Source organism: Crocuta crocuta, unplaced genomic scaffold (assembly GCF_008692635.1).
Source record: "Crocuta crocuta isolate KB4526 unplaced genomic scaffold, BGI_CrCroc_1.0 scaffold235, whole genome shotgun sequence".
Taxonomy (NCBI): Eukaryota; Metazoa; Chordata; class Mammalia; order Carnivora; family Hyaenidae; genus Crocuta; species Crocuta crocuta.
The window spans coordinates 9,640,490-9,655,856 of record NW_027531285.1 but is presented as its reverse complement, the minus strand read 5'-3'; the positions used below and the strand labels follow the sequence as shown (position 1 = coordinate 9,655,856).

General features: G+C 40.1%; 1 protein-coding gene across 6 annotated transcripts in view; it reads left to right on the top strand.

Annotated features, from left to right (window-relative positions):
- CDH17 (cadherin 17) overlaps window positions 1–9,865 on the top strand; it is a 60,455-nt gene extending 50,590 nt beyond the window's left edge. For 3 of the 6 annotated variants that reach the window (XM_077771261.1, XM_077771260.1, XM_077771258.1), the window contains 4 exons: window positions 1,188–1,427; window positions 6,802–6,918; window positions 7,057–7,170; window positions 9,648–9,865. In XM_077771261.1, the coding sequence (XP_077627387.1) occupies window positions 1,188–1,427; window positions 6,802–6,918; window positions 7,057–7,170; window positions 9,648–9,748 (572 nt within the window). In that variant the 3' untranslated portion in view covers window positions 9,749–9,865. The remainder of the gene's footprint in view (window positions 1–1,187; window positions 1,428–6,801; window positions 6,919–7,056; window positions 7,171–9,647) is intronic. The other 3 variants (XM_077771263.1, XM_077771259.1, XM_077771262.1) reach the window with 3 other exon arrangements.
- The last annotated feature ends 5,502 nt before the right edge of the window (window positions 9,866–15,367 follow it).

Here is a 15,367-nt window from a genome sequence, read left to right as displayed (position 1 = left end):
GGGTGCTGTCTCCCTTGCTTGTTTCCAAAGAAGCACATTCCATTATCATAGTGTATACCTTTAACTCTTGATTTAAAAGCTCCCGATTAATCAGGAAGTTTCTGGCTGAGTCTTTGCGCCACACGTTCGCTACAACATACCAGGGGGATTAACGCTTCACTTTGGATGGGTCCTAGAGTCCTTTCACATCTTAGAAGTTCCACGAATCAAAATCTGGATTCAATGCCCTGTACTCCTTGTTGGCTCTGAAATGATGCCGATAGATGAAATGACCTCAAGAGCACAGTGTCTTCCTCCTTTGGTTAAATGTGGTCAGAGCCGTAGAAGATGGTTGAAAAGCAAAGCAAGAAGACAGGGTTCACTGGAATTGAAGCAGGACAGGGTCAGAAATTGTGGAACTGGTATGTGTGATGGATGTCAGGGAAGAGGAGAGTCAGTGTTTACGTTGCCCTGGCAGCCTTGTTTCAGGTACTCAGTGTGATAACTTAATCTTCATACAACACTTTGGGTAGCTACTATTATTGACCATGTTTTATGGATGAGGAAATCAGGGCCCTGAGAAGTTAAGTAACTTGACCGCAATCACATAGCTACCAACCATTAAGGCTATAGAGTCTAAATCTTTCATCTCTACACCATAGAAAATAACGTCCATGTAGCCCTTTGCTATTTTCGTTCCAATTTTAGTATATGTGCTGCCGAAGCGAGCACAGCCCTTTGCTATTTTCAACAAACACAACATGTGGGATCCTCACAAAGTCACATCTTTTACAGCTGCAGAAACAAGGCGTAGAAAACTTCACAACCATGCCTGAGTCAGTGCCAAGGAGCAGTTGTGGGCTGTAGAGTGAGACTTCCTGGGATGGAAGCCTCTCTCCTGCTGTGTGACCTTGAGCAAGTCACACAACTTCTCTGAACCTCAGTGTTGTCATCAGTAAATGCACATCAGAGTTGTTTTGAAGTAATGCATATAAAACATTAGTGTATAAATCTTATTATTATTATCACTAAGAGTTTTTAACCAGGAAACAAAACTAGATCTGATTCTAAAAGCTTGTTATCTTTCTACTACCTCAGTATACCCAACTTCTTTAATTGTTTTTTTTTTTTAAGAAAAGGAAATATTTTGATATGTTATGAGGAAAATGAAAAAGCTGATACCATGTTTCAATCCCTTACTTCCTTAGGCGGCTTCTCCCAGAGCTCCACCGCCAGTTTCCACCTGACCCTCTGGGACATCAATGACAACCCCCCTCGGCTAGCCAAGGAGTACACAGGCTTGTTTCTGTGTCATCCCCTCCAGCAGGAGGGGACTCTCATTTTTGAGGTCACTGATGATGATCGGCAGTCATTGCTGCATCAACACGTTTCATTTTCCATTGGCAGTGAAAGCTTCCAACATGACTGGAATGTTTTGAGAATCAATGGTGAGTTGAACCAAACACTGATCGATGATAAAATTAGTTTTTATTTGCCTTGGTGTGTTAGTGGTGCACTCAGCGCTGAGTTTCCTCCCACGATGCAGGTAGGAAGCTCAAGCTTTGGAAACTTGGAGAGGGGAGCTCTCCAGGGGGAAGGAAAGGCCTGGGCTTTGGGGGGAGGAGAGATTAACACATGGCACCCCCCCCTTAGTGTCTACGGGCAGTTGGACAATCTGAGGGCATTTGCAAAATTTCCAGTGGTGGCTGCAGAACAGATTTCATAATGGTTTTCAAAAACAGCTTAATAGAAAAATAATTGTCACACAATAAGTGGCACATATTTAAAGTGTACAGTTTTATAGAAACTGATACATGTAGACCCCATTGAAGCCCTCAGCACCAAAAGGATAAGAACATTTTCACTCTCCCCCCCAAGATTTTTCATGCTCTAGCTCTAGCTGCAATTCCCTGTTTTCCTCTCATCCCTGGGGAGCCACAGATCTGCTTTCTGTCACTCTAGATGAGTTTGGATTTTCAAGAATTTTATCGAAAGAAGGTAATACAGTATGTACTCTTTTTGGCTGGCTAGTTTCCCTTAGCGTACTTATTCTGGAGTTTATTTGTGTTGTTCTGTGTATCAATACTCATACTTTTAGATTGCGGAGGAGTATTCCATTGTATGGCACTCTCATTTTGTTAGCTATTCACTTCTTGATTGTCATTTGGTTTGCTTCTAATTGCTGCTATTTCAAATAAAGCTGCTATGAGCATTGTGAACAGGAATTTTGTAGGAGTATATGCTTTCATGTTTCTTGGTTAAATATCTAGAAGTGGAATGGCGGGGGCATATGGTAGCTGTATGGTTTAAAGTTTCAAGAAAGTGACAAATTGCTTTCCAGTTTGTAATGTTTTACATCCCCAGCAGTGTATGAGAGTTCTAGTTGCTCAGTATTCTTCCCAATCCTTGCTCTGCTTAGTATTTTTAATTGTAGCCATTGGGAGTGTAGTAGCATTTCATTGTGGTTTTATGTTTCCCTAAAGACTAACAGTGTTGAGCATCTTTTCACGTGCTTATTTGCCACCCATTTATTTTCACAGGTGGAAGGTCTGGTCAAATTTTGTGCCCATTTGAAAAATTTGGCTGTTTGCCTTCTATTGTTGACACCTATCATTCTTTTTATAGTTTAGGTACAAGTTTTTTGTCAGATATGTGTTTACAAATATTTTCTCCCGGGCTATGACTTGCATATCTTTTGAAGAGCACATTTACAATGTTTGATGTCACCTGATTTATTGATTTTTAGATTTTATATAATTTGTAACTTTTTGTGTGATATTTAAGAAATTTTTGCCAAACCCAAGGTTACTAAAATTTTCTAATTTTTCCCCTAAAGTTTAAAAAAATGTTTATTTATTTTGAGAGAGAGAGAGAGAAAGAGAGAGAGAGTGAGAGAGAGAATGCAGGGGAGAGGCCGAGAGAGAGGGAGACACAGAATCCAAAGCCGGCTCCAGGCTCTGAGCTATCAGCACAGAGCCTGATGTGGGGCTCAAACTCACGAATTGTGAGCTGAAGTCAGATGCTTAGCCAACTGAACCAAACAGGTACCCCCAGTTTTTCCCCAAAGGCTTTATAGTTTCAACTTTTACATGATTTATTTCAAGTTAATTTTTGCATGTGGTGTGTGGTGAAGGTCAAGTTTCATTGTATTTAATAAGGCCATCTAATTGTTCTGACACTATTTATTGAAAATCTCCTTTTCACATTGAATTGCTTTGACAGCTTTGCCAAAAATCAAGTGACCACATATATATGGATCCTTCTCTGGACTTTTCTGTTTCACTGATCTTTTTGCTAACATTTGTACTAATACTACCCTGTTTTGATTACTATTACTCTATAGTAAAACTTGAAATCAAGTAGTGTAGTTTTTCCAACTGTGTTCTTTTTCAAGATATTTTTTCATCTATTCTAGGTCTTTTGCATTCCATATACGTTTTAGAATTTAGCTTGTCCATTTCTACCAAAAAAGCGTATGGAAATTGTGATTTGGGATCGTGTGAATCTATAGCTGAATTTGGGAGATAATTGACATTTTAACAAAACTGAATCTTGCAAGCCATGGACATGATATATATCTTCGTTTACTTAGTTCCTCTGTAATTTCTCAGAGCTAAGTGTTTCAATTTTCAGTGTACATTTTTGGCAAAATTTCACCTAAGCATCTCATATTTTTAAAAATTATTTTAAAATGTTTTTATTTATTTATTTTGAAAGAGAGAAAGAGAGACAGAGAGAATGAATCCCAAGCAGACCTCTTGCTGTCAGTGCAGAGCCTGATGCAGGGCTCGATCTCATGAACCATGAGATCATGACCTGAGTCAGAATCAAGTTGGATGCTTAACTGGTGCCCCCAGCATTTCCTGTTTTTTATATTATTTTAAATGGTATTTAAAAATTTTATTTTTAAGTAATAGCAAGATATGAGAAAATAATAGATGATTTTTGTATATTAATCTTATATCCTATAACACTGCTGACCTCACTCTTAGCTCTCTTTTTTCCTTTACAACTCCATGGGTTTTCTTTTTTTAAGTTTATTTATTTATTTTTGAGAGAGAGAGCAAGAGAGCGAGCTCACAGGCAGAGGAGTGGCAGAAAGAGAGAGGAAGACACAGAATCTGAAGCAGGCTCCAGGCTCTGAGCTGTCAGTGCAGAGCCTGACATGGGGCTCAAAATCATTAACCATGAGATCATGACCTGAGCTGATGTCAGATGCTTAACTGACTGAGCCACACAGGTGCCCCTCCCAAGATTTTCTACATGGACAATCATGTTGTCTGAAAATAATGACATTTTAATTTCCTTTCCAAACCAGATGACTTTTATTTTTTTATTTTGTTTTATTTATTTATTTATTTTTAATATTTTTATCTATTTCTAGGAGGGAGAGAGAGACAGTGTGAGCAGGGGAGGGTCAGAGAGAGAGGGAGTCACAGACTCCGAAACAGGCTCCAGGCTCTGAGCTGGCAGTCAGCACAGAGCCCGCGGGGCACGAACCCACGAACCGTGAGATCATGACCTAAGCGAAAGTCGGACGCTCAACCGACTAAGCCACCCAGGCGCCCCTTTTTATTTTGTTTTATTACCGGCTAAAACCATCAGTAGAATGTTGAATGAAAGTAGTGAGAGTAGAAATAAACCAATCTTGGGAGAAAGCTTTTAGTCTTTGACCATTGAGTATAAAGTTTGCTGTAGTTTTTTTGTATCAGATTGAGGAGTTTATCATGTGTTCCTAACTTGCACAGAGTTGTTTATTTGTTTGTTTGCTTGTTTTAACTAGGAATGGATGCTAAAATTTTCATCTGCCTGTTTTGCATCTATTGAAATGATTGATTTTTTTGGTCTATTGATTGGTGAATTAAATCAATCAACTTTTGGAATCACCTTCTAGATCTTAAACCAATCTCTTCTTGGTATAATGCTACTTGGTGGTGAAATACAGCATTTTTATGTATTGCTGGATTTGATTTGCAAAAATTTTAAGGATTTCTCCATCTGTATTCATGAGGGATATTGATCTGTATTTTTCTTTCCTTGTAATGTCTTCATCAGATTTTGATGTCAGAGTAATTCTGCTTCATAGAATGAGTTAAGAAGTATTCTACTTCTTCAATTATCTGGAAAAGTTTGTGTAAAAAAAATTTTTTTTATTTCTCTCTTAATGTTTGGTAGAATCTACCATGAAGCCATTGTGGACTCAGAGTTGTCTTTATAAAAAGTTTTAAGTAAAAATTCAATTTCTTGGGGCACCTGAGTGGCTCAGTCAGTTGAGCAACCAACTGTTGATTTTGGCTCGGGTCATGATCTCATGTTTCCTGAGATTGAGCCCTATGTTGGGTTCAGCGCTGATAGTATCTAGCCTGCTTGGGATTCTCTCTCTCTTCCTCTCTCTCTGCTGCTTCCCTGCTCATGCTCTCTCTCCCTCAAAATAAATAAGCTTAAAAAATTCAATTTCATAAGTAGATACAGGGCTATTTAAGTTATAGATTTTTTTCTTGGTTGAACTTACTAGTTTCTATCTTTTAAGTAATTTGTCTATTTCATTCAGTTTGTCTAATTTATTGGCACAAAGTTACTTGTCATATTGTTTTATTATTCTCAAAATCGCAGAATATATAGTGATATCATCACCTCATTCTGAGATTGGGAAATTGGCTCTTTTTTCCTGATCAATCTGGCCAGAGGTTATTAATTTTACTGATATTCTCAAAGAACCAGCTTTTGATTTCATAGATTTTTTTTCCAACTTTTTTTGTTTTGTATTTCAGTGCTCAGATTTTTATTATTTCCTTTATTCTTCTTATGTTGTGTTTACTTTGTTCTTGTTTTATTTTTATTAAGGTGGAAGCTGAGGCAATTAATTTGGAAAGTTTTTCTTTGTTAATGTGGGCATTTGGTGCAATAAATTTATCTCTTAATGTCATGTTAGCTGTATTCCACAAAGTTTGATGTGTTGTGTTTCCATTTTCATTCAGTTCAAAATACTTTCCAATTTCCCTTTAGATTTCTTCTGTGACCCATGGCTTGTTTAGAAGTGTGTTCTATAGTTTCCAAATATATGGGGATTTCCCATATCTTTGATTATGGATTTCTAACTTAACTTTAGCAACCAGGGAACAATTGACTAGAATACTTTCAAATTTATTGAGAATTTTGTCTTCAGTACTTTAAAGATGTTTTTTCCACGGTGTTTTGGATTTCACCATTTCTTCCTTGTTCCCTTAAATGTAACATATCCTTTTTACTCTGGATACTTTTAAGATTTTCCTTTTCACACACCCATACATGTGCACTCGCGCGCGCACGCACACACACACACACACACACAAGCATGCACGCACACACACACACAAGATGATCTTTCTCACTAGTTTTAAGCAATTTGATTACTATGTGCTTTAGCGTCACTTTGTTTGTTTTCCTTTTTCCTGGAATTTATGAATCTTCTTGGATCTGAGGACTTAGAGTTTTCACCTAATTTGAAAAATTATTTAGCAATTATTTCTTCAAAAATCTTTTCTAATTCAGTGTTTCATTCAGTCTAATGTTATAGAACAAAGCTACAGTGCTATGATAGCCAACTATTTATTCTACAGAGAAATCATGAATTGAGAAATTAAAGGGTACTTTGGCATCCTATTTGACGTTATGGAAGGCACACGCTGAGTGGTGATACTTTGGGTAATTTAACTCATACTTACATCGAATAATTTCCTGGCCAACCTTAGTGTATACTGCAAAGGTGAGCTTTATTCCTGTTGATATATGGGTATGAAGTTGTGTTTTCATGTCATTCGTTTTCCCCCCCTATTCTGACAGACACTCATGGCAAACTTTCGACCAAGGGCACGAACTTTGAAGAGCGAGTTTACAATGTCCCAATCCGCGTCCGTGACGGTGGAAGGCCACCCTTGGAAGGGCTGGTCTATTTACCAGGTAGGTATTTTGCCACAGGCAGCTTGGGATAATGTCTGTCACTATGGGTATAGTTTGAGAGAATTCTTGGCTTTGATATAGGATTTTGCAACTGTTTGCTTGAAAATGTATTTTACCAAATACCGTTTTGCTTTTCAGTTACTTTCTGCAGGTGTGTGGAAGGAAGGTGTTTTCGGCCAGCAGGTCACCAGTCTGGGATGCCCACTGTGGGCATGGCAGTTGGTATACTCCTGACCACATGTTTGGTTATTGGTGAGTATAATTTCTCAGATTCAAAGATTCCTGTTCTGGGCCTTAGAAACACTTACCTGGGGCGCTTGGGTGGCTTAGTCGGTTAAGTGTCCAACTTTCACTTAGGTCCTGATCTCGCGGTTCGTGGGTTCGAGCCCTGCGTCGGGCTCTGTGCTGACTGCCGGCTCAGAGCCTGGAGCCTGTTTCAGAGTCTGTGACTCCCTCTCTCTCTGACCCTCCCCTGCTCACGCTCTCTCTCTCTCTCTCTCTCTCCTAGAAATAAATAAAACATTAAAAAAAATTAAAAAAAAAAAACACTTACCTCAGGGTCTATCTTTGGGGCTGGTCTGGTGGCTGCTCACTGGCATTCTAGGGAATAACCAGGAATATACATTACCAGCAAACCATCAGACTTTTCTAGTGGAGAGCCTAGTTGAGAGACTAGTTGAGAGCCTTAATACCACCTGTTACCTATCATTGGTTAGTTGGAAAATATAACACAAGAGGCTTTAAAGCATAAATTGTTATATTTTGTGCCTAGTTTCCAAGCTTTTGAGATGAAGGAGAAAGAAATGCAGTTGCTGTGGCCTTGCTTTGTTCCAGGCACTATGTTTGCTTTGGGGAATAGCTGATGGGCAAGATCTACACGGATCCTCCACCCACAGAGCTTACAGTCTAGTCTACCATTGTTGGAACCAGGAGAACTGGCTTTCCAGTGCAGATGCTTACAGACTCAGAATGCTGCAGAACTTCTCTTTGAGGATTTTCATGATGGTAGACTAATTCTTTATTACCCCAAGAACAAGTCTAGTTTATCATGGGCCTTATTCTGCTTTGGCCCATGGCCAGACTAGACAGTAGAGTTCCCATTTATAGCCATCTTCTTTTTTTGTGAAAAGCTCAATGCTCAAAGAGGTCCTCTTTCAATTGTTGTCCTCATCATAAGTTAAATATTAGAAATAGATACCTTACCAAGTCATGTCCATTTGACTGAAAGGGTTTATACCATTTCACATCCTTTCTCTTTGAAAAGGAAGGCTGAGATTATTCTAAGAATTCTTTTTTTTTTTAATATTTTTATTTATTTCTAGGAGAGAGAGAGAGACAGCGTGAGCAGGGGAGGGTCAGAGAGAGAGGGAGTCACAGACTGAAACAGGCTCCAGGCTCTGAGCTGGCAGTCAGCACAGAGCCCGACGCGAGGCTCGAACCCACGAACCGCGAGATCATGACCTAAGCGAAAGTCGGACGCTTAACCGACTAAGCCACCCAGGCGCCCCTATTCTAAGAATTCTTAATTGTTCTCTTGGCATTTGGCCTTTTCTGCTACTATCCAGTCTATCACATTAGACTCTGAAATCACAGCTCTAAAAGAGGCCTCGTTTCCTTATACCATTCCATCCAGATTCCTCATGATCATGACATGGAAGGGCCTTTGTGACATAGCCACTACTTATCCTAACATGTGCATGGGGATCATCTTTTCACCCTGTTCACAGTCTGGTGCATACCCTTCCACCCTAATTGATCTAGACTTTTGAGTTTTCACTAACTTAAGCTTCCTTCTACCTTCATGCATTTTCTTATTCTATCCTCCCTCCCATCTTGAAAGGATTTTTGAGTTTATACAGCAAATAGCAGTTTTTTCAGATGACCATTTAATAATTTTGCCACAGGTTAGACTGGGTGAGTTTGGGAATATCTAAAAGTAGAAGTAATAAGATCTTACAGTTTCATATCCTTACATTTTTAAAAGTAGGGTTTGAATTAGTGCAAGAATTTTTTTAATGTTTATTTTTTAATCTTTAATAGAACACAAATAGGGAAGGGGCAGAGAGAGAGGGAGATAGAGAATCCGAAACAGGCTCTGCACTGACAGCTTAATGCAAGGCTTGAAATTTATAGTTTATAGTATACACTTAGTGCTAAAATGCACAATGTAATTTTGTAGGCATTCAGAGATAGGAGAAGCTAGGAAGGTTAGGGAGTCTACTCAAGCTGGAGCCATGAGAAGGCACCAAAGAAAGCGTGATAACTGGTGTGGACACACCTAAGCTTTGGGTAGGTAAACAGGTCAGAGAACAGCTTTCTGGTTGTTCTGACTGGACTATTTCCTCTAGAGAAGAGGATGAAGGACTGGAATCAACATTCACTGAGTACATCCAAAGTTCAGGAACTCTGTCAGATGCTTATACACTTAGTTGTAAGTGTTACATACATTAGTTCCTATATTCCTTGGTAAAAACCCAGCAATAGCCCCCAGCATAGATATGATTTGGGAGTTGATACATACTTACTGAACAAGATAAATGATAAGCTTATGAGTCCAAGAAAACCAATGCCTAGAATCCCTTATTCACCAGGACAATGAAACGTTGTTGAACCACAAAAAGAAATGAAGTTACATGAGTCACTTTTTCCTACCAGGGTACTACTTTATAAACAAATGTGATAGTACATTTTAAGATTCCATCTCTTTGACCTTGAGTTTTCTCTTTTAGGTGTAATTTTAGCAGTTGTGTTTATCCGAATAAAGAAGAATGAAGGCAAAGATAATGTCCAAAGTGCTCAGGCATCCGAAGCCCAACCTCTGAGAAACTGAATTTGAACAGGAATGTTTGAGTTTATGTACCAAGTACTATTTCAGTAACACAACCATTTAATCCCATAGTTTTACTTTTTATCCAACATGTGCTCTGTAATTTTTTACAGATATACACTCTTGCCCTTTAATATTTTATTACTCTTTGATATTTCATGTGTTATAGGCATTAGAGACATTTTCCATTTTCCCATGACACTTTCCCCTCTGCAAAAGCTTTCTCTATTTATCCAAAACCAAAAATGTATGTGGTTTTTTCCCTTTAGGGAAAGATGGACTGATGAACTATTCTGTTCATTTTCTCCTTATCAAGATTTATCAGTCATCTACCACAGAACTTCCTGGATTCCATTCATACTTTCTCCAATTCTATCCAATGTCTCCTTCCTCATGTCTCATTTGGTATTATACTAATTTTAAGACATTTGTTGGAGAAAAGAACAAAGTGAGGTCTCAGGATAAAAATAAAATAGGAGACCCATCCCTTAGTGTGAAGAGACACTCTCTTGTGTTAGTAGCCTTCTTAGGCTCACTGGGGCTCATACTGCTTCTCATTTGAGGTTCTTCCACTTGGGAATGACACAATCCACACAGGCCCCTCTCATAAATTTTCATGCAGAAACCAACCACTGATTAGACTTACTACCTACCAGGCTTACATGATGCACATATTTTCCTTTATGTGTATATTAATAAAGTTTTGGTTACTGTATATTTAATGGTAAAAGAAAATAAGAACATGTGAAAGAAGTAGTGACAAAAACCAAGGATAAATGTTGGCTCTGGTTTTGTTTCTTGACCTCTTTGGCTCTGCTTCCTGGTTCTTTGCATTTGTTGAGGGAAGACCTGGATAGCCATGGTCACTTACTGTTGATCAGAACTGCCTCCCATGTAGAGTGGGTCTGTAAGGAGGAATCTACAGTGAAATAAAAATTCACCGCTTTCAGGACCATGGATTGGGTTCAAGCAGATATTGCTGGAATTTAATATCTTTAAATAAGAGAATCTTAGACATTTGGAAGCATTTTTAGGTCTGGAGCAATTGTCTTGCTCATGCTTTGAGCCTTGAAATTACAAAACAACATTATAAAATCTCAGAATTTCCAAGAATTTTTTGGAAAAGATCTTGTATCTGAAAAGGTGCTCTTATAATGGCAGTGAAGCAGGCCATGGAGTTCTGTTTTTCCTACACAATCCTTTTTGTGGCCTTCTATTGTATTTTTTATAGGCAAAAAAGTAAAACAAGGGGCACCTGGGTGGCTCAGTCAGTTAAGCGTCTGACTTCGGCTCAGGTCATGATCTCACGGTTCGTGGGTTTGAGCCCCACATCAGGCTCTGTGCTGACAGCTCAGAGCCTGGAGCCTGTCTCAGATTCTGTACCTCCCTCTCCCTCTGACCCTCCCCTCTCTCTCAGAAATAAATAAAAAAACATTAAAAAAAGTAAAACAAAAAATATCCAAACTCTAAGACCTCATTTTGCTTTTTTGTATAATATCTTGTGCTTCAAACTCTTACCTGTTTTTGTACATGAGGCTCATTGAAAGTCTTGTAATGGGTAAAGTTCTCCGTTGTTTCATTGTACATTAAAAAACAAAACCAAAATCCAAGAGTACCAAAAGAAAATTTGCTTCACAAATTATACCCCAAAGAATAGTCTTCCTCAGCAGCTTCTGTAGGTATATTGTGTGTTTTGATCAAGAGTGACTATGATGTGAGGCACCTAGGTGGCTCAGTCAGTTTAGTGTCCGACTTTGGCTCAGGTCATGATCTCACAGTCTGTGGGTTCGAGCCCCATGTCAGGCTCTGTGCTGACAGCTCAGAGCCTGGAGCCTGCCTCGAATTCTGCTCCTCCCCTGCTCGCTCTCTGTCTCTCAAAATAAAGACATAAAAAAAAAAAAAAAGTGACTATGATGTGACATGTAGGCCACATAAAATTGCATCATTTCTTGTCCTGCTTATTTTCAAGAAATCCTATTATCATTATTGAAAGGCCAAAATAGTCCCAACACAGGTTTGCTAAATTGGGTTCAGGGTCTAACCTGCCTCAATTCAGTGTTGTTCTCTATGGACCAACTTGTGCCACCTAACAATGGACTGATCACATAGAATCTTCCCATCTAAAATCATTGATCAGTGTTCATACTTTTCTTGCTGTTTCCCCGCCCCCTCCCAGGGTGGGCCCTTTCTCTCAACCTTCTCTTCCTTCCATGACCAGATCCTACCCATTCTTGAGGTCTTAAAGATAGATTTAAACACTGGTTCCTTTGGGAGGCCTTCTCTGATTTCCTACAGGAGACCAGGCCATTACCTCATGTAAACTTCCACACTGTAGTGAGAAAAATTGTTTGGCCAGGGTCCATTCCCTCTTCTGGTTAGGGTAGCTCTATTTCCACTAGGAAACATTTCCTCCACCCCTCACATAACCTATATAGTTTGGGTAGAGCCAAGCCCCTGTGTTTCCTTATCCTTCCAGTTTTAGAGATAGGTACTCCATCTCACCAAGACTTCTAGAATACTGGTTGAGACTCTTAGAAAATAGCTCTCTTCAAGTGGAATTTGCTAAATGAGTAGGAAGTTAGCTTAGAGCATTCTGATCACCAGTAAGGTGAGCTTGTTCCTGAACAAGGACAATAGAGAGTCAAGAGATGGGAGGGAATTCAAAAGATATTGAGTACCAGGATCCAGCCTTGTTTGAAGGCAAGCTTCCCCTGCACTTTTTTATCCTGTGAGCCGGTACATTCCTTTTTAACTTAAGCCTCGATGTATTTCTGGCCCTTGCAGGAAAAAGAGTGGTATTTAAATCTTGCTTCTGGCCCTTCTCATGTTCTACAGTTACATCCCATTTGATCTCTGCAACTGGTTGGGGACTTTTCATAATCCTTGCAATGCCTCTATGACAAGTCTTGGATCATCGTGGCCCCTCCATAGTTTTTTAAAGAATGCGTAAATGAGAGAGTCATTTTGGCCACTTATGTTACTGTCATTTAAGTGCCATTCGACAAAATTGGAACTAACTCGCTCTTTGTGTTCACTTACCCTATCCTCAAAGACATCTGAACTTCCACTTTACTGCCCCTCTTTCCCTCCATACAAACCCTGATGCTCCATTCAAACATCCTCAGGTCTGGCTGTGGTGGTACATGAGGTCTATGAATTAAAAGGCCCCTGAGAATTTCTGGATGGTTAAGAATAGCTGTGAGATGAGAGTCTAGTGATGGAGGCGGGAGGAATAGGTGGCAACTTCTGTGAGCAGCTCTGTAGAAAGTCTCCAAGGCATCTGGGGAACAATACATTTAGAGTGGAGATCTCCGAGTATCGGTCCATAGTCTAAACAACCCACAGGCAGGAAGCAGAGATTACATTTGAAGTATCTAAGGCATGAAGGAATCAATTCATTTCCAAATTCGGTACAATGCTATATGCATCATGGGAGCTTGTTAAACCTGGACCCTTAAAAGTCATCCAAAGAGATATGATATCTTATAATTCAACTTAAAAAATCAGTTTATCTATTTTTAAACATTTATTTTGAGAGAGAGAGAGAAAGGCAATCCCAAACAGGGTCCTGCACCATCAGCACGGAGTCCAATGTGGGGCTCAAACTCAAGAACCATGAGGTCATGTCGGGGCGCCTGGGTGGCTTAGTCGGTTAAGCGTCCGACTTTCGCTTAGGTCATGATCTTGCGGTTCGTGGGTTCGAGCCCCGCGTCGGGCTCTGTGCTGACTGCCAGCTCAGAGCCTGGAGCCTGTTTCAGTCTGTGACTCCCTCTCACTCTGACCCTCCCTTGCTCACGCTGTCTCTCTCTCTCTCTCCTAGAAATAAATAAAACATTAAAAAAAAAAAAAAAAAAAAGAACCATGAGGTCATGACCTGAGCCAAAATCAGAAGTCAGACGCTTAACTGACTGAGCCACCCAGGCACCCTCAGTTTAACTACTTTTAAGAATACACTTATTTTGCATTAGGTAAATCCGTATGGTTGTGCAACCTTTCAACATCCATCTTAGAACACTTTTACAAAATTTTTTATTTATTTTTGAGAGATAGACAGTGCAGCAGCGGGGGAAGGACAGAGAGAGAGGAAGACACAGAATCCTAAGCAGGCTCCAGGCTCTGAGCCATCAGCCCAGAGCCCAATGTGGGGCTCGATCTTGTAAACAGCAAGATCATGAGCTGGGCTGAAGTCAGATGCTCAACTGACTGAGCCACTCAGGCATCCCTAGAACACTTTCATCTTTCATCTTCCCAGATGAAATTCTACCCATTAAACATTAACTCACCATTCCCTTCCTCCCCCAAGCCTCTGGGAACCACTATTCTAACTTTCTGTCTCCGAATTTGATTATTCTTTGTGCCTCATATAAATGGAATCCTACCATGTTTGTCCATAATATCAATGTTTTAAAATAGTAGCAGGAAAAAAAATAGAATTCAAACCTAGAATTTGTCTCATGAGGAGATTGTCTCGAAACAAATGCTATTTTTGGTTTTGCCTGTATCCATGTCACACACATTCTATACACTTAAGTATACATTTTACACACACATGAAGATATCCATACAATGGATATGTTTGTTCCCCAGACACCACAGATGCTGGCGTTGCTCCTAAACTTCTCTTCACCAAAGCCTGTCTCATTCTGACTGGGTCCCAGGGAGTGTGGTCAGGTGGTGGGTGACCACAGGGGTTCTCAGCGGCTGCATGTTAAAATCACTTGGGGGAGTTTTTCAAAAATACTCATTCCAGGGACTCATCTCCAGATGAATCTCTGGGCAGAAAGTCGTAGCTTTAGCATTAAAAAAACAACTCTCCAGTGTGAATCTAGTGTGTATCCCCAACTGAGAACTTACTCCAGACAACCCTGGAGGACATAGTTAGCTCCCAGGTGGTGTGGAATGTGATCCCTTTTAGGGTCTGAATCAGCATGCCTCTTTAGAATCTTGGTTCCCCAGTCCTTTCGAATTTCTAGGCACCTGCCCAGAGCCCTTCCAAGTGCAAACACAGACCCTGACCCAAAGCTCAGGGTAGGGGGGTTGGGGTGGGGTGGGGGCTAGCAGGAGAGCCATGCCTTGACCCACAGAGATCCTTCAACTAACAGCAGCCTGGTGTGTCCAGGCTCCCATCACTCTGGCACCACATGGGAGTCTGTGAACTCCAACCCAGAAGCTGAGAAGAAAGAAGCCTTTGCTGCTGCAGGGGAGCGGCCCTCTCGGAGGGCCAGAGCTGGGTGATGAGCGTCAGTGCCTAACTTTTCACCATACATAAGTCTCACAAAAATTACTCTAAAAATGTACATCTCTGTAAAGTGACCCTACTGTGTCTGTGCCTGGAGAGTTGGCTATTTATTTATTAAATGTCTTTGTTTATTTTTGAGAGAAAGAGAAAGAGAGAGAGAGAGCACAAGCAAGGGAGGGGCAGAGAGAGAGAGGGAGACACAGAATCTGAAGCAGGCTCCCGGCTCTGTGTTGACAGCTCAGACTCAAACTGTGAGATCATGACCTGAGCTGAAGTCGGATGCTTAACTGACTGAGCCACCCAGAGTTGGCTATTTAAAGAAATATATTTTCGATGGTATAAAAAACAAAGAACATTTTTAAAAAACGTTTTATTTATTTTTT